Source organism: Falco biarmicus, chromosome W (genome assembly GCF_023638135.1).
Source record: "Falco biarmicus isolate bFalBia1 chromosome W, bFalBia1.pri, whole genome shotgun sequence".
Lineage (NCBI taxonomy): Eukaryota > Metazoa > Chordata > Aves > Falconiformes > Falconidae > Falco > Falco biarmicus.
The window spans coordinates 21,469,093-21,496,684 of NC_079310.1; the positions used below are offsets into that span (position 1 = coordinate 21,469,093).

General features: G+C 39.2%; 1 protein-coding gene across 3 annotated transcripts; it reads right to left on the minus strand.

The window, feature by feature from the left end:
* LOC130142018 (mesoderm induction early response protein 3-like) lies at positions 1–26,182 on the minus strand. 3 transcript variants are annotated; one of them, XM_056323415.1, is made up of 13 exons: positions 25,965–26,182; positions 25,217–25,241; positions 22,843–22,991; positions 17,142–17,276; positions 15,660–15,780; positions 13,658–13,743; positions 13,449–13,521; positions 10,846–10,997; positions 10,305–10,386; positions 6,299–6,390; positions 4,214–4,341; positions 3,883–4,028; positions 1–3,786 (listed from the first exon to the last, which is right to left on the minus strand). In XM_056323415.1, the coding sequence occupies exons 1-13, from the start codon at positions 25,971–25,973 to the stop codon at positions 3,329–3,331; spliced, it is 1,656 nt and encodes a 551-aa protein (XP_056179390.1). In that variant the 5' UTR covers positions 25,974–26,182; the 3' UTR covers positions 1–3,328. The 3 variants fall into 3 exon arrangements, with proteins under 3 accessions (XP_056179390.1, XP_056179389.1, XP_056179391.1); XM_056323414.1 differs by having other exon boundaries at positions 6,299–6,393; XM_056323416.1 differs by having other exon boundaries at positions 6,299–6,393; positions 25,851–26,181.
* Positions 26,183–27,592: the final 1,410 nt, after the last annotated feature.

Here is a 27,592-nt window from a genome sequence, read left to right on the forward strand (position 1 = left end):
AAAGGTTTCCAGACATTTATTTCTGGAATTGTACACCAGGTATTAAAGTACAACAAATACAAAATAATGCTAAAAAAAATAAAAATCAGTGTTTATGTACAAATATTAAAACCAATGCAACAATAGCGACTTTCTGTTGAACATCTGATATTAAAAACATGTTCCGATTGTCACTAAATTTGTTATGCACAGGGTATTTTGAATAACTGGAATCTCTATTTTATTAAGAGGACTATAACCATACCTACTGTATTTTACAATTGATAGCATTTTCCTTCTTCCAATGAAAAATAGGGATAAAAAAATAGTAACCTTGTCATCTTATAAATTATTGTATTTAGTTTCCCCATCTGTAGACAATGTGCTTGTAGTGCTGGGCAAATAGTGTCCTGTTGGTCAGTTTATCCATTAGCTTACATTCAAAAGTTGAAATATTCACCTAAATACTTTGGTTAAATTAAGTAGTATCACTGTGTTCTACTTTATATGAAGTTTTCATACATTTTTGATCCTCAGTTTTAAAAATCAAACAGGAAATAATTGCACAATTCATTGACCTAATAGTATACAATTTAGTATCCTTCAAGTAAATTCAGCAGTTTGACTATGACAAGAGGAAAACTAAACATTTAAAAACCTAGCTTGAGAAGATGACATACAAGTAACTAAAGTCAAAGTATTGCTATAATCACAGCACCAAGTTACACTTCTAAATGAATTTGCTATCCTCTTTGTATTCCCTGTACATAAAAAGGATACATTTACCAACACTGCAATTGCCCATTAAGGATTTTTGGTTTGTTCGTACGAAGGAAAAGTATGGCAGAGGACACAGAATTCACCACAGTTTGTTGTAAGAATTGTGTTTCACTAAAGAACCAAGGCAATGTAATTTCTTTATACGGTTGCAATTCAGTTATCTTCATGTGACTTTCAAAACGCAATTATTTTAATAAACAGTAACAAGTTCTCCATTTGAAATGTTTAAACTGAGAGAAAAATAATTAAGTCCAGCTTCTAAAAGGAAAATTCAATAAATAGCTATTTTACATGGATAAAGTCATAGTGGTACAAATTTATGAATGTCACATCAAGCATGCACAAAAATGTTACTATACACAAAAGTAGTCAGAAAATATTGAAATAGCTATCTAAAAAGATATGAAGAATTTACATATTTACAAAATCTTGCAAATTATTGCCTCATTTTAACAAGGAATTAAAAGTAAACTATACCAGCTAGCTAGCCAACAGGCTAAATAAGATCATCATTTAAAAATCTATTACAATAACTGGAATTCATTTTTCTCTCATCATTTTTTGAATTTTGGTCAAAAGTCTTATTAAATAACTAAAGTGTCCATTCAACTTGCTGACAACCCAAACCTTAGACAAGTCTGTCTACATTAAGAGCCCAGCAATGCATAGATAAATTGAATATGTTACTGCATCAGCTAATATGAATGGGCATGTTCATTTAAGTGCAACTGGTATAAGCATTCGGTCATCTTTATATGATTTTTTTTTTTTTTTTTTTATACAGACCAGCCACTCACTGTAAACCCATAAACTTGAATGTATAACAATTATGGATTATGGCCAGTATTTTATAAAACTACATAAAATGTGCTGATTCATAAATAAAAGAAACAAGGTACACAGATCAGCACAAAACACAGCAACAAGAAGCTGACAACTTGGCTAAAAATCTCAGAGTACAACACAGGGCCAAGGCTACCCATTATTTACTGTGTACTTACTAGAATTACATATTTCAGATGTATAAGTTAAGAACTGATTACAAAGTTATCTTTACTTTTGTCCACTGTACTACACTAGTTTGTTTCAATATGGTAAATGTGCTATTGCATAAACACTTCAAAGCCATCTTCATTACAATGCTGTAAAGAAAACTCCATGCACTGCATCCAAAACTCAGGATGTCAATGCAGTTCACAGTATGCATAATAAATACCCTCTTCCCTTTCTAATATTAAAGTCACTAATTACTCAACATAACCTTGAAGCAACTATTACAAATATCAACAATGCAAGCTTAATCACTTCAATAATGAAAACAAGTTAGTGGCAATTAAATTTGTAATACAAACAGTGCAAAGAAAATATGGAGGGAAAGGGGTAATCCTATCAAAGTAATGTTCTCCCACAAGAATTAGAACAAACATTTGCAAGACAAACATCATGGATGGCTAAATTGCACTCAATGTTCAAAATAAAAATTTATTGAAGTTAAATAGTTGCTTTTATGGGAAACATTTTTACTCCACCTTCCCTATGTGACTAAGGTAGCGAGGTGCCATTTTTGAGCCAATGACTTGCCAAAACAAGTAAATGCAATCCACAAAGACTTTCAAATGTATACTTCAAGGTTCTACTACTGCTATATAAACTAGGTAGTCCCTCAAAACTGTAACGCTTTGAACTGCAGTGCTCCAAACAATTTAAGATGCCTTCCAAAATGTAGACTGTTTAACAGCAAATCCTAAGCTGTGCAGACTGTAGCTTTATACATCAGCTGCCTTAGGAAAGTTGTTACACAGGTGCATTAATCTTCAAATTTGTGGACAAAACCCATCTGAATACCATAGCCTAAAAAGCATCTGTTTAAGAAAGTAAGTTTAAAGTACACAGATATCTCTGGCAGCATAATTACTTCTGTGTAAGGTAGCCATAGCCTATAATCTTGCAACAACATCCAAGTGTAGGTCTTCATACTTTCTTTACTCATGTTAAATCCCTTGTGCTAGCTTCCACCAAGATGAACTTGCTGGTTTTTTTTAAACTGAAGTGCTCTAGTTTAATATCACATGAGAGAAGGTTCCATTTTAAAGAACATCCTTGTATGTTTGTGCAGTTTAAGTTCAAGAAACCCATCCCTGCCTTTAGAAGAAAAAATAAAATAAGCTACGTTGAGCAGAGATCAGGATTGGTACCTGTAAATGTTGTTATTACACTGCATCCATTACAGCAAAAGAAACAGACTAAAAAGCCACTCCAATCAGTTCAAAACTTCTGTGCTGGTTTTGAAATGGTGGCTTCTGTCTACAGACTTTAAAAGTAAAAATTGAAGCAGAGCTTAAAGCTGCACCACAGGGTTCTCTTAGTCCCAAACTCTGCCGAACATTTCCACATTTATGGACTGAGAAAAGAAATTACTCTTGATAAATCAAGATATAGTTCTATACATAAAAAGACATCACTGATGTCAAACTTCAAACTTCCAGTGAAAGACTAAGAAAACTTGATAGCTCTCATCAAGTTTACTACTACTGCATAAAGTACCCACTGTTTGTTTAGCTTTCCACAGTCATTCTGAGTGAAGGGCAGTATGTTGGTGAAGAGTGTGGGTATTGATAAAACCATTTGTTTCATTTGCAGATAGACTGCTGAATTCAGCCACCGAAACAGCCATTTTGGCACTGGTAATATGGCGTGTGTGGTTCTCAAAGTCCAAACCAAGGTTATTTACAGAGACATCATTCATGTAAGATTCTGGGACAGCAATTCCCATTTTCAATCGTTTTGCAGGTCTTTCTGTCTCCTCACTGCACATGTTCATTGTGTTTAGCTCTGAATGATAAAAGCCAGTCTCAAATAAATTAAAACAATCACTTTCACCATTACTAGGCAAGTTAAGCAATTCTTCTGTTCCAACAGGCACATGATTAACTGGTGCTCGGGGTAAGCTGTCCATAGGAGGAAAGGCATCATCTAGGCAGTTCACATCTGAAGTGTGGCAGGCTGTAACTACACTGTTTGTCAATGCTGGAAAAAAGATGAACACAAAAACCTGTTTATATAGTTACAAGAAAAAGTGGTTTGGTTTTTTTTGGGGGGGTTGTTTTTTTCTCCTCAGTTTACCTGTGAACTCATTGGCAGTGATAGAGTTCAGAATGTTTAGCTGTTGATCAGGAATGGTTTCTGTTCGAGTATTAGATGTTAAGGCTGAAGAATGTACTGCTCCACCAAGAGCTTCTGTTTCATCTACCAAACGATCCATGTAGTCCCTTAAAGAATACAGCATTCATAATGGGTTATTTAACAGGAAAACAAGGCCTAAAAATGATGATGGATTTAATTTCAGTTACCATAACCACTGCAGCATTACACTGCAGTGATGGGAAGAAAAAAAAAAGATAATCTACATTTATAATTTGCAACAGAAAATATATTCCAATAACATTTAACTTACGTAACTCCTGGATGATGGTTATATCTCTTCTTTCCAAATCTTGTTTGCTGAGCAAAGTAATCATAACGTTCTGACTTCTTCCACATGTAATAGAAAGCCACACACTCGGCAACTGTTCTGGTTCTTACCTAAAAGGCAGCAAGAAGAATTAGCAAGATTATGCAAAGAACTAAGCTTTGTAATCTCCCCAATCCCCATATTCCTGCAATATTATGGTTTTACTGTTCTAGTATCTGGAACAAACCAATTAAAATCAGGAGACTTGAAAAGAGATCTAGTTTCAAATTTCTTTACCAAGAGGATGGTCAAACACTGCAGCAGTCTTCCTAGAGAGGTGGTCAATGCCCCAAGCTAGTCAGTGTTTAAGAGGCATTTGGCCAATGACCTTAGTAACGTGCTTTAATTTTGGTCAGCCCTGAAGTGGTCAGGCAGTTGACTAGATGATCATTGTAGGTCCCTTCCAGCTAAAATAGTTTATTCTCAATAAGTATTACATCTGTTCTATTGTATGAATTATTGTTTATTTAACTAGATTAAAACTGTATCTACATCTGAAGCATTTCAGTTCATGGTTTAAAAAATTGTTATATAGGTTATAAGACAGACTCTCTTAAGATTGAAAAAACTAAGCAAATCAATGACCAAAAAGAAGTGAAGCAGAAAAGACTTTGTTATTTAGACAAATTCTGGTCCGTACTGACAGATAGATCAACTCACATGCTTTATTGCATATTGGGAAAAATATTTCTAAATTATTTCTTTGTATCTCTGGTGAATTACTGTTTATTGGTAAGGTCCATCTAAAATTTGAAACACCCAAATATTTACCATAAAACAAGTTAAGCCAAGTGTTAAGCAGGATTATCTGACTGTTCTTGAACAGCAACCACAGCCCTATCCAGTATACAACAAAAACACCATTCTCCTAAAGAAAAAAAAATTGTCATGGTTTAACCCCAGCCAGCAACTAAACACCACACAGCTGCTTGCTCCCTCCCCCACCAGTGGACAGAGGTGGGGGAAGAAATGGAAGGGTAGAAATACGAAAACCAGGGCGACAGAGGGGTGGGCAGGGCATTACAGCCCAAGAAAAACAAGTGATGCAAATGAAAACAGAGTTGCTCACCACCAACCAACCAATGCCCAGCCAGTCCCCAAGCAACAGCAGCCCCTACCAACCTTCACTCCCACAGTTTTATTGCTCGGCACATCATCATATAGTATAGAATATCCCTTTGGTCAGTTAGGGTCAGCAGTTCCAGTTGTGTCCCCTTCCTGACCTCTTGTGCACCTCCAGCCTACTTGCTGGTGGGGCAAGTGTGAGGAGCATAAAAGGCCTTGATTCTGTATAAGCACTGCTCAGCAGTAACTAAAACATCAGTGTGTTATCAACACTATTTTCAGCACAAATCCTAAACATAGCCCCATACAAACTACTATGAAGAAAATTAACTCTATCCCAGCCAAAACCAGTACAAAATCTCAAGGTGGTATCCTCCATACAGGAGGAGATGGTACAGAAAGTTTGGGAACATACATATTGTCAACTGTACTAAATAATACATATATTTCATTAAAAAAATATAAAAATATCCAATTCCCATTCTTCAGGCACAGAGGAGTCAATCAGAAGCAATCCAGATCAAGATTAGAATTCCTTCGTTGGCCAGAAACCAGCATACTGATGGATGACTACACTTTCTGAAAACACAAAGAACTAAGCCTGTTCCTGGTGAATTAAATATTTTTATCACCTGGAGGGTGTAAAGATGCATTTTCCCCTCCCACAGCCATGGTATGGAAATACTATACTTCTAGGAGAGGCAGACATGTAAACTAAAGTATAATATAAATGGAAGTAATATCAACATAAGTAAATTTCAGAGATCATACATGGACTCATCTTGCAATACCTAGCATTTCCAATGACATTGGAGGTAAAATTAGCACAAAAATGCCAAGCCCATTTTAATATGTTGGTTCTTATTTCACTCTTCTGCATGGCTTCCAAAAAATGCATTGCTTTTACAAATTTTCAGCATCATATCATCTACTAACTCTTCCATTTAACTGTAAAATACTAACCTTGTTTTTCTGTATGAGATGAAAGTCTTTTCCATAAATCAGAAGTGCATGTTCAAAGCTTCTGCATTCTTCTTCTGTCCATGCTGTCATCTCTTCTGGACAATTGCAAAAGTAGCATGATAAATATTTCAATTCACTAACCTTTTACAGAGAATAAAGTATTTGTGTTGCTAATGCATGAATATCCATACTCACTCTAAAAGCCCCAATAGTTCAGCCAGTCAGACCCATGTCCTTTACTGTACAGATATCCTACTTGAAATCTAATATTCTTGTTTATAAAGACTCATAAGAGTCTGATTTCTGAAGTTTTTTTATCCTGGAGGGCAAAGGACATTCAAAAGACTTTATTTATTATTTCTTTAGTTTGTCATCAAAAATCCAGGATTTGATAATCTCATTGATATCTTAGGGTGTTATTTTTCTGAATATTTCTTCTTGCATTAGATAAAGAACAGTGGCTGTTGAAAAAAAAGAGTGAAGGAACAACCTCTCTTTAAGATAAAAGTGAACTTTAGTTTTACAAATTAAAACAAAAAGAGTTACTAAAACAGAGCAAGAGTTTTAAAACAAAGTAGCTCAAACTATTTGAGTAGGTCAGTTTTGTCTCAAGTATTGTTGCTTCCCTATCTTTATTATATATGGACACAAAGCCATAATCATGGAGGGATTCAGGCATCTTACATTCATAATGGTGATTTGTTCAGCTGTCATTTAAAGCTGGGGGGGGCGGGACAAAAACAGAAAACAGCCAACAGACACATTTCAAAACATTTCTGGAATCAGACACTGAGACACTGGAACCAAGACCTTTCAGCTCCCAGATGAAGGTGATAATCATTCCACTACAAGGCCATTCCCCCCCCCCCCCCCCACACACACACAAATTTTGCATTCCTTACTATGGAGTTCTCAAGATTCAATAAGAAGAGAAGATCCCCACATAAAGTCTCGCTGTTAAGAAATTATCTTGGGAGATGTGGATTTTAACTCCCATCTTGAGAATAGCAGTGAACTTCAGTGGGTAGAGTAGATCATAGCACAATGGTTACTCTAAGAGACAGGCACTAACAGTACTATCCTTTACCATTTTTAATGGGGTTATAAATCCAATCTGACTTGGGGGAGGTACTAGCCCTTGGTACAAAATTTGGGGCTCCGATACCTCTGCCCATTTGTGTATTTTTCAATCCCAAAACAAGAATCTGAATCCTAGAGAGGCGCATGGTTTAGGATACAACCCTACAACTGTTACTTCCTTATTGTTTAGCTCTACACTCTTCTTGTATGAGAGCTTTCTAAAGCACTACTCTGATATTCCTTATTGTTCCCTTCAGCTTTACTTTAGATACTTAACTTTCACAGCACCTAAATTGTAAACAGTCAAATTCCCTTTGGATCCAGTTCCAAGTAGAAAATATCTGCCCGAATACCAAGTTATACCAGGGTTCATTTCTGCTTTATGCAACACACATTAAAACACAGAACAAAGAACAGCCTTTACTAAATTATAAACTCTGATTTTAATTAAAGGGAGTAATAAAGTTAGGGACAGAAAAAGATGGAAGCTCATTTTCTGTTGTAAACTCGAGCAACTCTCTCCACACTCTAAAGACCTATAGAACTATATGGTACAACCAACTTAGGATTGACATAGCACAATGCTAGTACAGCAACGAAGAGTATGACTCACATGGCCAGCTATGTTCTCCTGATTCTGATATAAATGTCATCATATTATAATTGATCAAACACAAAAAGGAAGCCTACAGAGGGTGGAAGCAAGGACAGGTAGCCTGGGAGGAATACAGAGAAGTTGTCTGAGCAGCCAGGGATCAGGTTAGGCAAGCTAAAGCCCTGATAGAAGCTTTTCTTGTTGCCCTTGACATCCCTGGCCAGATGTAATTCTATAGGTATGTCAGTGATAAAAAGAATAATAGGGAAAATGTGAGCCCTCTCCAGAGGGAAATGGGAGACCTGGTTACCCAGGATATGGAGAAAGCTGAGGTACTACTTTTTTGCCTTGGTCTTCACTAGCAAGTACTCCAGCCACACTGCTCAAGAGACAGAAGGCAAAGGCAGCAACTGGGAAAATGAAGAACTGCCTGTTATGGGAAAAGATCAAGCCTGAGACCATCTAAGGAACCTGAAGGTGCACAAGTCCATGGGACCTGATGAGATGCATCCGCAGGTCACAAGGGAACTGGTGGATGAAGTGGCTAAGCCACTATCCATCATATTTGAGAAGTCGTGGCAGTCTGGTGAAGTACCCACAGACTGGAAAGGTGAAAAATAGGCCAATTTTTAAAAAGGGAAATAAGAATGGCCTGTAGTTTCCCAGGTCTGTCAGTCTCACCTTGATGCCTGGCAAGATCACCGAGCCGATCCTCCTGGAAACTACACTAAGGCACATGAAAAATAAGGAGGTGATTAGAGACAGCTAATATGACTTCACTAAGGGCAAATCGTGCCTAACAAGTCTGGTGGCCTTCTACGACTGGGTTACAGCATTAACGAATCAGGGAAGAGCAACTGATATCATCTACCTGGAATTGTGCAAAGTTTTTGACACTGTCCCGGCACAGCATCCTTGTCTCGAAATTGGAGAGACATGGATTTGACAGGCAGACCACTCTGTGAATAAAGAATTGGCTGGATGGTCACACTCAAAAAGAGTTGCAGTCAACAGCTCGATGCCGAAGTGGAGACTAGCGACAAGTAGCATTCCTCAGGGGATGGTATTAGGACCGATGCTGTTCAAAATCTTTGTTGGCGACATAGACACAGGTATTAAGTGCACCCTCATCAAGTTTACCAATGACACCGAGCTGAGCGGTGCACTTGACACACTGGATAGAAGGGATGCCACCCAGAAGGACCTTAACAGGTTTGAGAAGTGGACCCATATGAACCTCATGAAGTTCAACAAGGCCAAGCGCAAGGTCCTGCACGTGGGTCAGGGCAATCCCAAACACAAATACAGGCTGGGCAGAGAATGGATTGAGAGCAGCTCTGAGAAGGCCTTGAGGGTGCTGGTGGACGAGAAGCTCAACACAAGCCAGCAAAATGCGCTTGCAGCCCAGGAAGCCAACCAAATCCTGGGCTGCATCAGAAGAAGCATGGCCAGCAGGTCGAGGGAGGTAATGCTCCCCCTCTACTCCACTCTCACGAGACCCCCCCCACCTGGAGTACTGCATTCAGCTCTGGGGCCCCCAGCATGAGGAGGACATGGACCTGTTGGACCGAGTCCAGAGGAGGGCCATGAAGATGATCAGAGGGCTGGATCACCTCTCCTATGAAGAAAGGCTGAGAGAGGTGGGGTTGCTCAGCCTCGAGAAGAGAAGGCTCTGAGGAGACCTTATAGCAGCCTTCCAGTACCTAAAGGGGGCCTACAAGAAAGCTGGAGAGGGACTTTTTTACAAGGGCATGTAGCCATAGGACAGAGGGTAATGGCTTTAAGCCGAAAGAGAGTAGGGTTTAGATTAGACATTAGGAAGAACTTCTTTACTGTGAGGCTGGTGAGGCACTGGAACAGGTTGCCCAGAGAAGCCTGTGGATGCCTCATCCCTGGGAGTGTTCAAGGCCAGGCTGGATGGGGCTTTGAGCAGCCTAGTCTAGTGGAAGGTGTCCCTGCCCATGGCAGGGGGGTTGGAACTACATGGTCTTTAAGGTCCCTTCCAACCCAAACCATTCTATGATCTCAAAAAGATACTGTAAATATGGGTGAGAACTGCCTCACAGGAGCAAAATCATGACTCCCCCCATCCTTCTCCTCAGTCTGTGCTGTTTTTAAAACAGCAATGGAAGAAAAGGTGTAAAAGCTGATCCTGCAATGTTTATACAAGTTGCAGACTTCTCCAGCAGAAATTTCCATCTGGCCACTGGTCAGATTATACATAATCCATGGAAAGGGATGTGCTTGTCAATCTGAATCTCACTCAAGGTTTTTCTACACAACTTATTTTCTTCCAAATGTACATTTCTTAAAACGCAGGTATTCTCTTACCCTGAGATGCCTTTCCATTTGAGCAGTATCTCTCAATTGCTTCTTTAACATTATGGCTACTTTTGAGAAGTTCATATAGTGCCTATAAAATATAAGAAGTCTTTAGAGTAAAAGTTTGCAAATATCCAATCTAAACTTCGGAAACTAGCCTTTCAGCAAGCATATCTAATATAAAAAAAAAAAAGAGGATTTATCTTTATACAGGATGAAAGTTTTAAAACAACCATCAAAAGCAAAACCATCCAAAAAGTTGAGTCAAGGTTTAATTAAGCAAGTGTAAAAACATTTTATGCAATTATAAGAAAATCTGGATTTGTCAACAGCATGGCAATCAGAAACGTCACAGATCACAACACTACAAGTATTAGCATGTTGGCAATTTTAAGCATGTTCTTAAAGTTACAAATAAGATCCTGACCCCAATAACATCTATACAGAAAAAAGAAATTTAATATTGCTGCCTTTATAATACAAGGCAGAGAAAGAGAACGCATAGTAATTCCATTTGCGACACTGCTTTGTAACAGGATATAAAACATACTTGTTCATTGTCCCGTGTATGTAGTCCTTCAGGAATTCTACCAATCATGTTTTCATTTCCTGTTCTTAAGGAGGTTTCAAAAAGGTATTCTTTAACTTTACTTTCTGAGATCACATCAGGTTTCCAGAGTAAATGGTCTTCATTTTCATAGGCTGTTAAAAACCAGAAATCCATTAATGCCAGGTGTGACATTTGTAAGGCTATAGCATAAAAAGCTATTTCACAAAGACAAAGAACAGGAATACAGAAGTAATCAAATCAAGCACCATCATGCTACTTTTAAATTGCAACTCAATTTTTCCCCAAAAGTCTCAGTTAAGAGACAGACTCTGCAGTGTGGTATGGCAAAGAAATTCAGGTTCCATGAGGATGAGATAAGGGATTGAACTCTTGAGACAGAGTCTTTACAGAGGAGCAGCTTGTTGACAGCTAGATGATTCAAGTCAAATTATGCATATGTATTAATCATCTTCATATAAACAAACTAGCAAAACCACTCAGTTTTACTCAGACGTTTTCAACAAATAAGCTACAGTTTACAGTAAATTAGTGCAGGATATTAATTTAATATTTCAAATATTACATATAAAAGAGACTGTGGCTACTTATCATTTTCAACTAAAATTTGCCAAAACTTTAACAGAATGGAAATCTAGGTCTCAACGTGGTAATTTCTTTTTCTGTTCACTAACAATCAAATGCTGTTAACTTGTACGTTCCATACCTTACAAGCAATCAGGATGCATAGTCCTCCTTCATAGTATACTGAAATCATGTATACACTTCAAGTAGCTTATTTGAAAGACAATATACTGTAAATATTCAAGAGTTGGCCTGAACCTTTGTCTGTGCACACATTTAAATTCTAGATTAAACTAGAAATCCTTTATTCTGATCAATAGATGTTAATAACATTACACATAATGCTTCATGTACTCTTGGCAATGCAAAATGAGTTATTAAATTCAAACACACACAAGCATAATGGCAATTACAGTAGAAGAGATGAAAATTTTAAAATCTCCTGTAAAACTGCAGGAAAGAATTTTAAGCTGAGGCGAGGAATAAAATTACAACTCCTTTGAAAGTTCTGTTATAGCTTAAGAACATGAAAAGCTTTTCGACATTTTACAAGTGTAAGGTTTATAGAAGAGCAAAACTGTCTTCTAACAAAGTACTGGTATCTGGGACTACATAGCAGAAATATAAGTCCCTGTCTGCCATCACAAGCTCTTCAGTGAGTACAGAAGAGGCTTTCACAGAATCCTCTACCCATACAGCCAGGTCCAACCTCTCTGAGCACTGCTGATCCTCAGCTTCAACCTCCATTATCAACTAAGACAACCCAGCACTTCTTGCTGGAGTCCATGCCTGATATTCTCAGGAGAAGCTCCTCAGGCTTTCCCATCTGGGAACTACCTCTGCTCTTGGCCATGCCAGTGAACAATACTCTCAGTGGTTCTCTCTAGCACCACTTCATTCCAGACAAAGTTGTCAGATTAATGCCTTCCTGATCGTCCTCCGGTTATTGGCCCTTCCCTAGTTCTCGGCCAAGGAGAAGTCAAGATGTGTAAATAGTAAAAGGACTATACAAGATAAATCTGGTTCTTATTCCTCCATTTCTTACAACTGGTAAGCATCACGCCTGAATCTTAGAAAAGAGGAAACTTCCCTAGGTCTCTTAAGCAACACCAGAAATGTTCACTTGCTAACGCTTCCAGCTCCATCCATACGAAATGTTCTTCTCTATTGCAAAGGATCATTCTTCAAAAAGCAGTTGACAATGGTGAAAAGACTTGATATACTTCAGTAGAATGATATTCCCATGAAGTGTTACAGTTCAAACAACTTACAGAAGAAAAAACAGAATGCCTTTCATTTATTAACATATCCTCCAAACTGTTCCTTAATTTCACAACTGTTCCACCCATGAGCAAATTTCTTTCAATATTTGCTTTTTGAATTCCACAGCTATGTGCTATACTTTTCTCTTAGTGAAAGTCTCTAAAGATACCAAATAAAACTCCATTAAGTTATTTTTTCTACTCTAGCACAATTGCAGTTTTTAACCAAAATCTACATAGAAATATCATCATACTTAAAACACCTTGTATTTTAAAAAATACGATGTATCAGGACATCTAATCATGCTATAGAAATTTAAAAGTTTATTGCTTTTTCATATTCATTTTGTAACCCACACTGTTGTGCTTGCCAAAAAACAAGCAAAGAAAAATAGCTTACATTGAAGATCTTCAAAACATTAAGTTACATGCTCATAGCCCAGTTATGACTGATTAAAATGTTTCCTTGATCCACAGTTTGTTACCTCCTAATATTACTAGATACTTCAGAACTAACGCTGTAATCCATCCTCCTATGTCTTCTTGAGAGTCTCCTCTGAAAGTTGTAGAATCACACTTCCAAGATATAATTATGTGGTTGTGTTACTTCAGTTGACAAGGGTTTTTTTTGTTTGTTTGTTTGTTTGTAAGGTCTCTGAGACTTTAAGACATTGAATTTATAAGACAAATTTAAATAACGGTTTTCCATCAACTGCTATGTAGAAACATAAGATAAGTAAAACAGTCAGAACAACTTACCCTTTTCATTATCACTGTATCTGCCAAGGTAAGGTGGAATTTCAGCCTGATACTGCAAACCAATCATGATTTCCTGAAGATGTAACAAAAAAAAAAAAAAAAAATCACAAGAGAATTAAGGTACTATTTTAGATACGTACTATAAATCTTAATGCATTTTTCTTAATAGTAAAGTTTTTCCTTAACTTTTTAAATGATATAGTTATTACCTTTCTCAACTCTTCAGATGAATTACCACTGTCTGCCTCTACGTCTTCACCATCCGATTCCTTATCTCCATCACACGTAGTGTTTGCTTCAGACACAAAGAAGTTTGGTTTTAGCTAGGAAGAATTTTCAGTTCAAACATAGAACTGCCAGATATTCTTTACTTTTGAAAGGAACCCCTGCTTTTATTCTGGAAGACATCCATCATGAGTCTGTTGATCTACATTTTTATCAAACTAGCACAAAGTCAGAAAGCACTGGTACTTGTATATTGCAGAACTGAAACATTTATTATTACTGCAACTGAGACAATTACTATATTTCTAACAGTCAAAAGGAAGTGAGATAATCTTATTCCTTTTTAATATTTTTTTCCTTAGGAAGAAATACAGTAGAGCACTCCAAGTAATTCAAATACAGTACTCCACAGAATAACTCATGTTTTAGAATCTGGAATGCTGTGGTACTGGGTTCTGAAGTAATTCTATTTTTTATTTTATTCCTGGCAGAATGAAATCTACAGTTCTGATAAGATTAAAGCTATTTTGTATTCTCAATTTTCAGTAACAACACGCTCATAAGTAGGGTTGCAATTTTAGCTTCATCACAACTAAATAGAATCATTGTACAGTCTTGACTATTGCCTCTGATGTTAGGCTGAGGCTCCTCTTCTAGAGTCATTACTACAATCACCAGTCTATCTCTTTTTGCTGTTGGAAGTAGCAGGCAAGAAGCTAACATGAATGCATGAAACAACAATATGCCTGGATAATAACATGCAATTATTTTTTCCAGTTAATCCAGATTTAATAAAATAGTCTACGTGTTAGATGTTAGAGAAATGGACAGGGATCAGAAAAAAAAAATAATATATGAAACTTTCAACAGCACAGAAATCTGACATATCCTTCCCTGAAACGGTGGATATTCAATTTTAAAATGCCCAAAAGTTCTAACAGAGAAAGAGTAACATTCTGATAGAAAACCATGAGAGCTGAAAGCAAGGATGACTGTTTCTTAATCCTGAGTAAGATGAGTGGACTCATTTTTTTCCATAAAGCTGCCAGGCATTCAGTGTCATATTCATTAACGCTTAAATATTGCTTGTGAAAAGTGCCAGCAAGGTTGGGGTTTGCTTAACTAAAAAAGGGCATTATAAACTTTAAAGGTTTTTGTATCTCTCTCTCAATAAAAATGTCTTGCATAACACAATCAGCAGCATGCAAAGGGCTACAATTGGTGATGACTGAGACAGCACATCCCCTTTATCATCCCCCTTCTCTAGTGGGATGAAATCCCCCAGAAACAGCTCAAGATACTTGCCAAATTAAAACTATAATAAAAACCCTCCACGTCGCCTATTGCGGTTCATTTGTTCATTGGGGTATTAGAGTTGGAACAATAAGAAATATCTTTGTCCAGATTGGATAAACGAACAACTGGTTCTTGGATCTTTCCCATAATAGCTCCACGGGTAGTAAAATTTTGGTGGTCATGGGTTCATAGGCCCCATCCCATATAAAACCACTTTGGCTTATGAAGTCCCATGGAAAACTGTTGAATGTGTGAAGGAAAATTACCACAAAGAAACCATGTCCTAGTTCACATCCACAGGCTGAATGAAGGAGTCACTGGTTTAAAAGCAGCAGCAAAAATTTCAGTTGAGAAACACTAATTTAAAAGAATGGGCTACATATTAGTGTCATTCACTAACATATTGAAAATCACAAAGAGTATTCCTCAATACATTAACTATTAATTATGAAAAGTTACTGTATTTGTAGAAAAATTAATTGTACTTGTGCTTTGAGACAGTACTAAATATAGGTCTTTCAGGTAATCAATAATACCAACCAAAGACAACATTAATGTACAACATCCTGCAAAGCACTGTGTCTCAATTCCCAGTAAAGTCAGCATAACTCTGCAATTTTGATATTTTAAACTAGGAAGGTATATATAATGCTAAGACTTTGAGTACTATTATAGAATTAGGTTTCCTACATCTTAATGGCCGAGGAAAGAAGTTGGTAGCCTCATGTGAAGTAACTGATGGCGTCAAGTCGTCAGCAGAGGACTGTGTTTCTTCATCATCACCCGACAAGAGGTCTTTAGCTATTTCCTCCTGTATCATTAAAATAAAACCTCAGACTATTAAGAATAGACTGGTGAGCATTTAGATTCAGCAAATTCTAAGTTCCATTTAAATTAATTTTTATCATAAGCAAATCTAGCAGATCATCTTCTCTTAAGTAAAAAGCTAGTTCATTCCTAAATCTCAGAATAAATATAACCATTAATTTCAGAGTTGAACACAGGGGGTCATTTCCCCCTTGTCTTCTATTAAAATAAATGCACAAGTAGTAACCTCTGCAAGCATCAAATCTCAGATGTTCCTCCAACTGCTTCCAATGGAAAATGCCAGTGGAAATCTTTAAAATTCTGAAATTCTGTCATTCTTTGCATCACAGATATACTAAAGTTCTACCAGGCTGTTACCCCTTGGGCGGGGGGGGGGGGGGGGGGGGGGGGCACATTTCCTCCACTAGCAGACATTTGAATCCCTCTGTATAGATTAGGGAGGGAGAGAACTGTATTAGACAAGCCAACTACATTTCTGTAGCCTCAACTCAATCATGACTCCTAATGAGAGTCAGATGTGCAGTCATCTACTTTCTGTGGAGTTTCATTTCATCATATTTAGAGAAAGTAAAAAAAAAACCAAACAAAAACCACATACTTACTACCTACAGATTTTATAATTCAAATTACTAACAGCATATGCCTTATAGCAAAAAATCAGATTAAATTCTCAGAATTCAAAGCTAGCCTGCAAACCAAAAAAGCTGAAGTTTAATTTTTTTTTTTATATTCAACAACGCAACACAGTCATTGCACATAAAACAATCTCTCTCTCACCTCCCAATTATATGCATTTGGAAGGAACATTCCAAAGCATTCAGGAGTGCATTTTCAAGTTATCCACAAAGGTTTGATATATTATATGTATGTTGGAAGTCAAAATTATTTCTGGATGTTGCATACATTAAAACAAAAATACAAATCCTTTCAGAAAAATCCCACTTCTATAAAAAAAGAAATCTATTTAAAGTTCACTAGATGTGTTTTTAGAAGAACCATCACCTTATTAATTTCTCATTTGTAGTAATATATTGCCACTAAAGTTACTACGCATGTGTGTGATAATTATAATTATAATTAGATTCAGATCCTCAATATCTTTGAAAAAGAATGAATTCAGAGTAGAATCACAGAATCATTTAGGTTGGAAAAGACCTTTAAGATAAGAGTCCAACCATAAACCTAATGCTGCCAAGTCCATCACTAATACAGTAACTCTTAATTGTATATTGAAAATGACAAAGACATGTATTTTGTAACATCAGGAAATAGTGAAATGGAATTTAAGGTCACCTGGATTTCTGCTTTTAAGCCACAACAGAGGGGAAAATAGTTCTGACTTACTTTATCTAGAGTCATATCTGGAAGTTCATCTGCAAGTTCACTTGGAGAGCTATCCACACTGGAAGTGGCCATAACTGGAATTGCGGGTTCATAGCCATAGAATGCCAGTAAGTCTTCCAATGGCATGTTTCCTTCCTAATACAAGGAGATATACAGACATTTTAACAGCTAAATATTTGTAAACAGTTCAGGCCTAAAAGAATAAGACATATTTTGAAAAACAAAAGACAAACTTAATTGAAGGGAGGAATCCTGATTAAAAATCTAAAATATTTTCAGGTACAGGACTGAAATAATTCATAACCATGTCTCTTGGCATATAATGAAGTCCCATCAAGCTATTGAAGAAAATAATTTACTGCATGTAATTAAGGAGTAATTATTAAAAGTTTCCTCCTTATCCAATTCATATTGTAGAACAGGATTTGCCTATATTTCTTCAAGAGAGAAGATATACTAGAAACACTAACAATCCCCCTACGAGCAAGAAACAAAGAAAATCTTGAAGACTTTAGTCATATATAGTTACACCTGCAAGTGTACAGAACACCACAGAAGTAAACCAATACAGCAACTTTTTACCCCTCCTTTCCACCTTCTGCAAAATATATTTCATGATGACTGTTGAGAAGGTTTTGTGGTTTAACCTCAGCTAGCAACTAAACACCATGCAGCCACTCACTTGCTGCCCCCTTGGTGGGAAAGAGGAGAGAAACAGAAGGGTAAAAGTGAGAAAGAAGCTTGTGGGTCAAGATAAAGAGAGTTTAATTTTTAAATATTTCTTTTTAATAAACATAAGGAAAAGGAGAAAAAAACCAAAAACAACAAACACCACAAAACAGAGAGGGGGGAAAAACAAAACCTAAGACAGACAATTGATGCAAGTGAAAACGATTGCCATCGAGAAGCAACTGTTATCCCTGGCCAAAGTGCAAAGCACATTTTTCACATCTTGTCCTGTCCAGACTAGTTCATGCAGTAGCACTTGGGCCATCTCCCCTTTAATTTGTTCAAAGGCTTGCTGCTGCTCAGGGCCCCATTCAAAGCCATCGTTCTTCCAGGTTACTCAATAGAGAGGGCTTATGATCAGACTATAACCAGGAATATGCATTCTCCAAAACCCCATGACACTTAAGAAAGACTGTGTTTCTCTTTTGTTAGCTGGTGGAGACACAGCTGTTATTTTCTTGATCACATCCATTAGGATATGACAACACCCATCCTGCCATTTTATTCCCAAAATCTGGATCTCCTGCACAGGTCCTTTGACCTTACTTTGTTTTATGGCAAAACCAGCCTTCAAAATAGTCTGGATTATTCTTCTCCCTTTCTCAAAAACTTCCTCTGCTGTGTTGCCCCACACAATGATATCACTGTATTGCAGCTGCTCCAGAGCTTCATCTGTATTAATCCACGACAAATGGTAGGACTGCATTTCCACCCCTGGGGCAGTTGATTCCTCTGGGTGTACTGGATACCCCTCCACATGAAAGCAAACTGGCCTGCACTCCACTACCAAATGCATTGGGAACACACATTAGCAATATCAATTGTTGCTTATCATTTGGCTGCCTTTGATTCCAGTTCATATTGGAGTTCTGGCACATCTGGTACAGCAGCACTGTGGCGGTGTGACTTCATTCAGACCCTGACTGTTAGCCTCCACTCTCCATTAGATTTTTGCACTGGCCATATGGGACTATTAAAAGGTGAGCAGGTCCTGATCACTGACCACTCCTTGGTTCTCCAGTCTCCATATCAGCTTATGGATGGGAACCAGGGAGTCTCAATTGGTGCAATATTGTTGCCAGTGCACTGTCACTGTAGCAATTGGCATCTGCTGTTCTTTAACCTGCAGAAACCACACCACAGAAGGATCCTCTGAGAGACCAGGCAAGGTAGACAGCTGCTTAATCTTCTCTGTACTCAAGGCAGCTATACCAAAGGTCCACCGGTACCCTTTTGGGTCCTTGAAGTTCCCTCTCTTGATGTAGTCTATGCCAAGGATGCATGGAGTCTCTGGGCCAGTCACAATGGGGTGCTTTTGCCACTCATTCCCAGTCAGGCTTATTTCAACCTCCAACACAGACAGTTCTTGGGATCCTTCTGTCACTCCAGAAATACAGATGGATCCTGCCCCTTTGTAATTTGACATTATTAGAATACATCATGCCCTGGTGTCCACCACAGCTTTATACTCCTGTGGGGCTGATGTGCCAGGCCAAACCCATGCAGTCCAGTAAAGCCAGTTGTACCTTTCCTCTATTCTTGGTCAGAGTCTTCATTACTTGATTTTTGTAACTGCAAACCAGAAGTCCCTTCATCAGGGTCAGAAGTACAATCAACCCTACACTGGAGCAGTAATTTTCCTGAATGGATAACTTTTGGCTGTTGTTTTTTTCTTGCAGTTCCTGTACCTGAGCTTCTAGTCTCCAGGTAGGTTCACCATCCCACTTCCTCATGTCCTCCCCCTATCATGCAGGAAGAACCACAGGGTTGCACATGGCATGTGCCACCAGTACCCTCCCCCTTGAACAGAAAAAGGCTGAGTCTTAATAGCAGAGACCTTGGTTGGTGTGGATGAGGAAGACCTATCCTTCCTTCTTGGATTGCTGAGACAATTCGTTGGAAAGTTTCTCCACAGCCAAAAGAGAGGCCCCTAGGGAAGAAGTGAGATTATCTTTGTATTCTTGGAGTTGGCTAGCCAATCCATCCATAGTTGGTGCCTCCATGTCTGTCCAGCTCATTATCGCCAGAGTGTTGGCATATGATGGTGTACTTCATACAAACTTTCACCATGTGGACCACATGCACTGAATTTCATCCAGGTCTTTAGATACCTGGTTGTCACACAGGTTGTTATAGATCATCTCCACCACCAATGGACCACCAATTGGTGGTCCATTTGCCTCAGGAATTTGCAAGTTCTTCCTTGAAGAGATACCTGTCCTTCACACTTGACAGGAGTCACCACCAAAGACTGAGGACTCCTGCTCTTTTTCCAATCCCTTTGTCATTGACCTTATCCCTAGGAAGGGATCTCAGCTGCCAGGTTTCCTTACCCTCTAATTCCTGACTATTGGCCCCAATATCAGCACTGGAGTAACCAGCTGAGAATTTGCTTGCCTGGTTGACAGCTGAAATCTCACAGCTCACTTAATGATAGGGATTGGGTGGTTTGTCTCATTTATGATTTCAGTCTCTTCCTCCTCTTGTTCTTGTGACTGCTCTACTGCAGAAGAGGCTGCCTCTTTGATTCTCTATCCTGCTCCCTCTTAGGAGAAGCTGCTTCATCCCTTACTAAACAAGTTGAGTTCCACTTCCATTGTTGGTTTTTTTTAGTTATAGGGGCAACTGATATAGTTGAGGGCTGAGTCTCTGGTTTAGCCACAGTGTCTTTTGGTACGTTTTCAGGTCCAGAGACCCTCTCTTTTCCTTGAGGGGGCTGAATAGTATCAAGCAGTGTTTGGTAGGTGCAGGCCAGGGCCCAGCACAATGTGATAAGTTGTGCCTCTTTGGAATAGCCAAAGCATCTTCCCCCGCACAAACATTCTATCACTTCATCAGGATTCCACACTTGCTTGGGAGTGAAGTTCCAGACCAGAGGTGAGAAGCTTTCTAGATACCTTCCCATTTTCTCCCATATGCCTTGCCACCCATAACCACACTGCCACAGGGCCTGGGTCATATTCCTAAATAGCTTAACCTTAGAAAAAGCCAAAACAATATTCCTAAGAAATACCAATACAAGTATTTTGACTACCCAAGAATGTTCAAGATGCTGAAGAGTTATTCTAACAAGGGAGAAAACATCACAAGAGGTGGTGGTGAAGGTGCTATTCTGTATTTCCTCCACAAAGAGAAAGAAGTATAATTGTTAATTGTCTCCATGCGATGGTACCCAAAGTACAGTAATGGCTTCAGTACAAAGCCCAAATACCAAATTAAGCTCAAGGCCAGCAGTTTAATAAATCTCCCAGACAAAACATCACTAAGTACTACAGAGCACAGCAAACTGCAAAAGGCAACACCAGTCTTTAACATGTACAGCAAAAAAAAGGAGCATGGCACAGATCAGATAAACTAATATTGAGAACAGATAAATCAGTATTGTGACCAGCAACTGTTAACAGATATAAATTCCTTCTAATATGCTCTGGTCAAATCGGTTATTATTTCTAACCCTCTGTGCCCTGTATTGGGCCTTGGCTGGCAACTAAACACCACACAGCTGCTTGCTCACCCCCCCAGGGGATGGGGGGGTGGGGGGGGGGGTGTCTGGGGAGAGAATCAGAATGGTAGAAGGGTAAAAGTGAAAAAAACCAAACTTGTGGGTTGAGATAAAAACAGTTAAAAATTATTATTCTTAATTATTAAAAAGTTGTAAGGAAAAAACAAAAGAAAGAAGTAGTAAAACCCAGGAAAGACAACCAATGCAAATGAAAAAAATTGCTCACCACCAACCAACACCCAGCCAGACCCCAAGCAGCAGGGCACTATGAGGAGCATAAAAGGCCTTGATTCTGTATAAGCACTGCTCGGCAGTAACTAAAACAGTGTGTTATCAACACTATTTTCAGCACAAATCCTAAACATAGCCCCAAACTACTAAGAAGAAATTTAACTCCATCCCAGCCAAAACCAGTACAGAACGCAATAGGAGAAAGATAGCTAATGATACAGAAGGAGCAAAATCAAGAGAACGGCTTGGTTTATAACTTGTTTTTTCTAACGGCTTTTGATCAAATTATTTTACTAAGTATCATACTCACATCCTAACACAATTAATAAAACAGACTGTGGAGATTTATTTTTTTTAGTTACCAGATTCAAGTCATCAAAAAATTAGAAATATTTTCCAGTATTTATACCTTTAAAGTTATATTACCTTTAAAAATTTGTTAAACTCGTACACTGATTAAATTACATTTACCCATTGTGAAGTCTTTGTAGGGCTAAGACCTTAGCTGACTAAAGAAAACAAGTAAACTCATGTCCCAGTCTTTCCAGAATTGGGACATAAAGTAACAGCGTTTAAAATAACTGGCTCTCAGTTCTTTTTCCTTTTATTATAGGGGCAATAAGATCATTTTGTGGAGTAACAACTCAATTTTAATAATTTAATAATAAATTTCAATTATTAAATTGTTCTTATCTCAACCCTTGAATTTTACATTCCTTTCTGATCCTCCTCCCCATCCCTCTGGGTGAGGGGGGAGTGAACAAGTGGCTGCATGGTGCTTGGTTGCCAGCTGGGGTTAAACCACGACACTAAAACAGGACTGTGTTTCCAGATTGGAAATAACAGAATAAAACACAGCTAGCTGTCACTTAGTAATATGTAAAACATACAATACTTTCACTTTGGAAGAGAAATTACTGAAGCAGGTTTTAGACCCCTGTCATCAAGTATCACTACTAAGTTTTATAAGTTGGAAATAAATTTAAGTGAAAAAGAATCTGAACTTAGCTTTTCAAAGATATTAGTGTTATGTTAACTTCAGCCTTTTTGTGAGGATGCACTGCTATATCTTAACCAAACCTGATTATTATTTTTTTTTATTTAAAAAAACTGCAAAGGCAGTTTGCAGGAAACTATATTATACAATACAAACTAAAGAATGGGTTGAGTGTTCTTCTCACTAAAAAAAAAAAAGGTATAACATATACGGACATTTAGGAGAGAGTAAGTCACACTTACCTTTTCTAAATCTTCAATTTCAGAGCTGAAATTTTTGTTTTCTTCCATCATTTCCTCCTCCTCTTCAAGAGTTCGCTCATCATCATAATCATGTACCAGCATTTCAGCAGAAGGGTCAAAGTCATGATCCTCAGACGATAAAGAGCCAACTAACAAAAAAATCCTAATTTGAGTAATATTTTTTTCCCCTGTACCAACATATGAAATTACATCATAGAAAAAAAAAATAAGGTTGCATGGATTTTTGCATAGGTCAGAACACTCAGTGGAATAACTGGAACAAATTCCTAACTACCTGACAAATTCAGCTATTTTAGCTGGCCTTCCCTTTTCATACTTGTAATAGGTGCAGTTTTCTATCTTGCAGTATAGAGTACTTGGGAGAAGTATCTAAACTACTGAAACAAGGTTTCAGAAAATACAATCCCAAATTAATATTTTACTGAATAAAAGATTATTCAAAACACCCTTGAAGTCATCGTTAAAGTCCACATCACAAGATTTCAGATGCTGCAAGACACTGATTTATAGATTCTGATTCTATTTATATAATTTATATGGTAACTAACATAGTTTTTTCACTGATAAACAGCTAACTTGGGTTGTGAATCAGATTCCTACTAACAGCAAAATAAGCAGTGAGACTCGCTTCAGGTTAGTTTAGCCTCACAGATAAGATCTTTTATTAGAACTAATTTAATTCTTAGCACTTGATCTAAAAAAGGAAGAACATAGCAGTTTCAAGAAATAGAGGAAAATATACCAGAAATATTAAAATGCTTCTAATGAATCACATGTTAATTAACAAGTCATTGTGACAGCTGTGGTCCAACAGACTCTTTTTCATTACTCCAGAGTATACTCTTAAGTCATCAAAAAAGTACTGTTATTATCTTAAGTGTATTTTCTCAACTGTTAGAAAGGTTATCATTAGATTCAACAAGTTTCAAAGATGCAAATATTCTTCACTGTAAAGTCAGTGTTCTACAATGAAAATTACTGAAATACAGGGTGGTTTTGTTCTTCAAGGTTCGCTTTCTTAATGCTTTTAGGATGGAGAAGAGAAAAAGATTAGGATATTTCTCTTTCACTTCTGGTTTCCCCCTCTAATTCTTACATACTAGTGCTCTGTTGCAATTCTTGCCTTACAAGCAGCAAAGAAAAGGTTTTTCAAGAATTATTTCCACATAAAAACTTCTGTAGAAATTTTGAAGGAAATAGCTACAGATTTTCAATGCTTTTCTTCAAAAAAAAAAAAAAAAATAAAGCAGCATCTCTACATTGCTTCTAGTCTTTAAGGGGACAGTTGCATATACTAACACTTCTGAGTCTTAAGGAACCTAATTAATTTTTAGCAATTATGCTAAATGTTCATTCCTTATATGCAGGTAATTAAAGTACACTTTGTCTGTTTAGCTTGCTTAAGACAATACTGTTAAAATTCATAACGCCATACTGTAGGGAAACATTCAGGCCAAAAATGCTTTTTAGTCACATGCCATTCATATTATGGTCTTATAAAACTCTCAGTATAGCTGATAATACTACTCCAATTATGACATTACATGTTGAATTTTTCTACTGTTGGTCATCACATCCTGATCCTATAGCTCTTAAAGAACCGTCAACTGCCTTCATATGTATTTATATATATGTATAGTAAAGATTACTGCTTCTAATCACTGTTCTAATTAATTTTGAGTAACTCAAGCGGAAGTTCTATTTTACTCACAGACTTTAGATAAAAAAGTACCACTTTTTAGTAGCTCTGAACACTCAATATCTCATTTGAAATATTTAAAGCCATATTCAAATAATATGAGCTCAATTAGTCTTTTTTTAACAGCCAATACTGAAAGCAGTTACACAGAAGCAAATGCATTCCCCAAATACTTCTTCATGAGTAGCTACTGATGTTAAATATGCTTGCTTGTGTAAAGTATTCCAAAGAACCTTAACAGCAGTTAAAGCCTCAAAAATTATGTAGTTATGATTTTAAACGTTTTCTGATATTATCAAGAAGTCAAAAATTTACACAAGCCTGCAGTTATCAGCAACAAGAGAAGCAGTTTCTTTCCAGGCTGTATGGCTTTACCGAGACATTGTCTTAAAAGTGCTACAGAACTTTGTTTTCATTTTGGGTTCTGAGCAGCAGATTACTAACTGCAACCAGAATTAAGGTAAGAACTCCACAGCGCATATCTCCTCTTAAAAAAAAAATAATAAATAATCAATCAGGCAGTTAGTTACATGAACATGAAGCATTAGGAAAGCTATGAGGCAACAGGGGATAACTTTGGGAAGGAGCAGAAAGGAGAACGCGGCATACGGGCAGCAGGCTAGGCGCCAGGGCAGGAGATGAGCGAGGACGAACCTGGGCTCGAACTCCCAAAGGAAGCCTGCGGGGAGAGGAGAGAGCGAGGTGAGACGCGGGCTCCCTCCAGCTCAGGAGCCAGGTAGGGGTTCTCCATTTCACGCCCCCTCCCCTCCACCCTGGAGCCGCCCCGCGTACCCCACCAGCCTCGCCTCCGGCTCCCACCCTGCTCGCCCCTCCATCCCGTTCACCCTCTCCCATCCCTCCTTCCCTCGCTCGCTCCCCACCTGCCGTTCTCCTTTCCTCCTCCCCCGGCAGAAGACCCCCAGGAGCCGCGCCCAGCCCGGCGCTCCCACTCCCTCTGGCCCCGACAGGACATGAAAGGGGCAGGCAGCGGCAGAGGGAGCCGGACCAGCCGCCTCTTCCCCGCTCCCAGCCCAGGGCTCGCTCCTCCTCCCTCTCACTGGGCGCTTCTCCATCGCCCGCGCTGCTGCGGCAGCACCACCACCGGCCCAGCCCGCGCCTCCCGGGGCCTGGTGCGGCGGACGCGCCTCCCCTCCGCGGCTTGTCGGCCGCTCACGGGCTGCGAACCCAGCACTCGTGCTGTACAGCACCCGCCGTGCGGCCTAGCCGTGCAGACTTCTACTTCCCCTACGCTGCTGGCCGCCTCACTAGCCACCCCGCGCCGCCTCACCTTCCCGGAAGCGCCTTATGGGGATGGCAATGCGGACGTGGGGGGCTTGCCGGCGGCAGGGCCCCGCAGGGAGCCAGTCGAATCTCGACGCCCCATCCCGCTTTTCCCACTCACCTCCGCCATATTGGGACGACCAGACTGAGCAACAGCGCTGCGTCGAGTGCCCGGATGGAGCTGCTAAGCCAATGGCAGCCGCCGAGCTCCAGCCGGAGCCGGCCAGAGAGAGAGGGAGGGAAGGAAGGAAGGAGCGGAGGGGTCGATGGGACTGGACTGGGGCGGAGGAGGCAATATAGGGGCGCCGCAGCCTTCCACTCTGGCCCTACTCCGCCCGAAGAGGGTGTTCGGCCCCAGTCCCCGCCCTCTCCCCGCCCCGCCGCCCGCCCGGAGAAGCCTCTGTCAGCACAGGCTGTCCGTCTCGGTGCGGGGCGAGTGGGGGTCGCTGGTGCCCTCGCTATGCTGCTTCAGGGGCCCTGAGGCTGGGTGGAGTCCCAAGTGACTCGGACACCTCCCGGTTTCGGCGCCACGTCGCGCCCGTCTGGATCGGCTTGTCTGTGACTGCCACGACTTGCAGTCCCGTTCCGGGGCCGGGAATACTGTGCGGGAACGTTACCCCACGGTCGAGTGGTACCGGTTGTGTGATCTGCTCTTCACTCCGTATTGAGCCCCTTCCTAGGTGCTGGTGTGGAGGAGGGCTAGCGTCTGAAGCAGGAAACAACATGTCAAAGCCTTCAAACCTCGCTGTTGTTGATTGTCTGGTGTGGGTTAAACAGAGAAAGTGAAATTTACTATGCAGTGGATACTGCATCTAAAAGTTGAGGCGGTTTATGTACAAAGTAATATCTACTCCTTTGTTTTAGTGGTATTTTTTGCCCTGGTACACAGGAAGTGGGAATCTGGCCATTTTCAGCTTGATACCAGACTATAAAGACTCATGCTTTAAACTCTGGAATGACATGTTTCTGCTTCTGGCCAAAATAGCGTTTGCTATACTTGCTATATCGAATATTCATCTGCTGGAGGGTGTGCATCACAGTAACACTCGGTTGCAACAGTGCCCCAGACTGTCCCATCCTGAGAATTCAGGAGGCTAAAGGCTGTATCCTGAAGTGAACAGTTTCTTTGGATGCGTCCTAAATTGGATTTGCAGACAGTGCAGAGATCCCAAGCTATTTTAGGTACTTAAGTAATGGAGCTCTATACTGTTTAATTTATTCTGCTATTATTCTGAGAAGCAGAGTAAATGAACTTGTGTCATGTGCTGCACTGCTGAGTCTAGTCTACTTCCAATATATAAACTGTTCACATATCTCCAAATTACACAGCAGCCTAAGATGTACCTAGGGGTAAGATGTTCACAACATAAAAATCCCAAGACTTGGCAGAAATGCATTTTTTAGGAAAGTTGTCACAGTCACAAGCAGCTCCAGCAGGGATCCTCTGATCCATCTTTGCCTTTTTCCAAAGTTGTATACACAGATTAGGGAGTTATCAGGTAAAAATGATCAGCAACAGACAGGCTATGTCAGAGCACACTGCATGTACTCAAAAATTAAGGAAGATTTTATACTTTCCACCTTTGATCTAGAATGCCATTATAACTCACTAATGCATTTTTCAGGTTTGTTCCCTCCAGATAGAGCAAACCCAGTTCCTGTCCCAGTTCCCTTGAAGCCTCGGCTCTGGTAAGGCAAAATAGCTTCCCATGAACACAGAATGTGTAACACATGAACAGGTCTGTGTAT

What these genes read in the sequence shown, in the direction of transcription:
- LOC130142018 (XM_056323414.1), bottom strand. An exon ending in AAATTGAAGATTTAGAAAAG is followed by an intron (nt 17,277 to 22,842) that starts GTAAGTGTGACT and finishes TCCTTGTATTAG; the next exon opens with GAAGGAAACATGCCATTGGA. An exon ending in ATCTCATACAGAAAAACAAG is followed by an intron (nt 4,342 to 6,298) that starts GTTAGTATTTTA and finishes GCTGCCTTTTAG; the next exon opens with GTAAGAACCAGAACAGTTGC.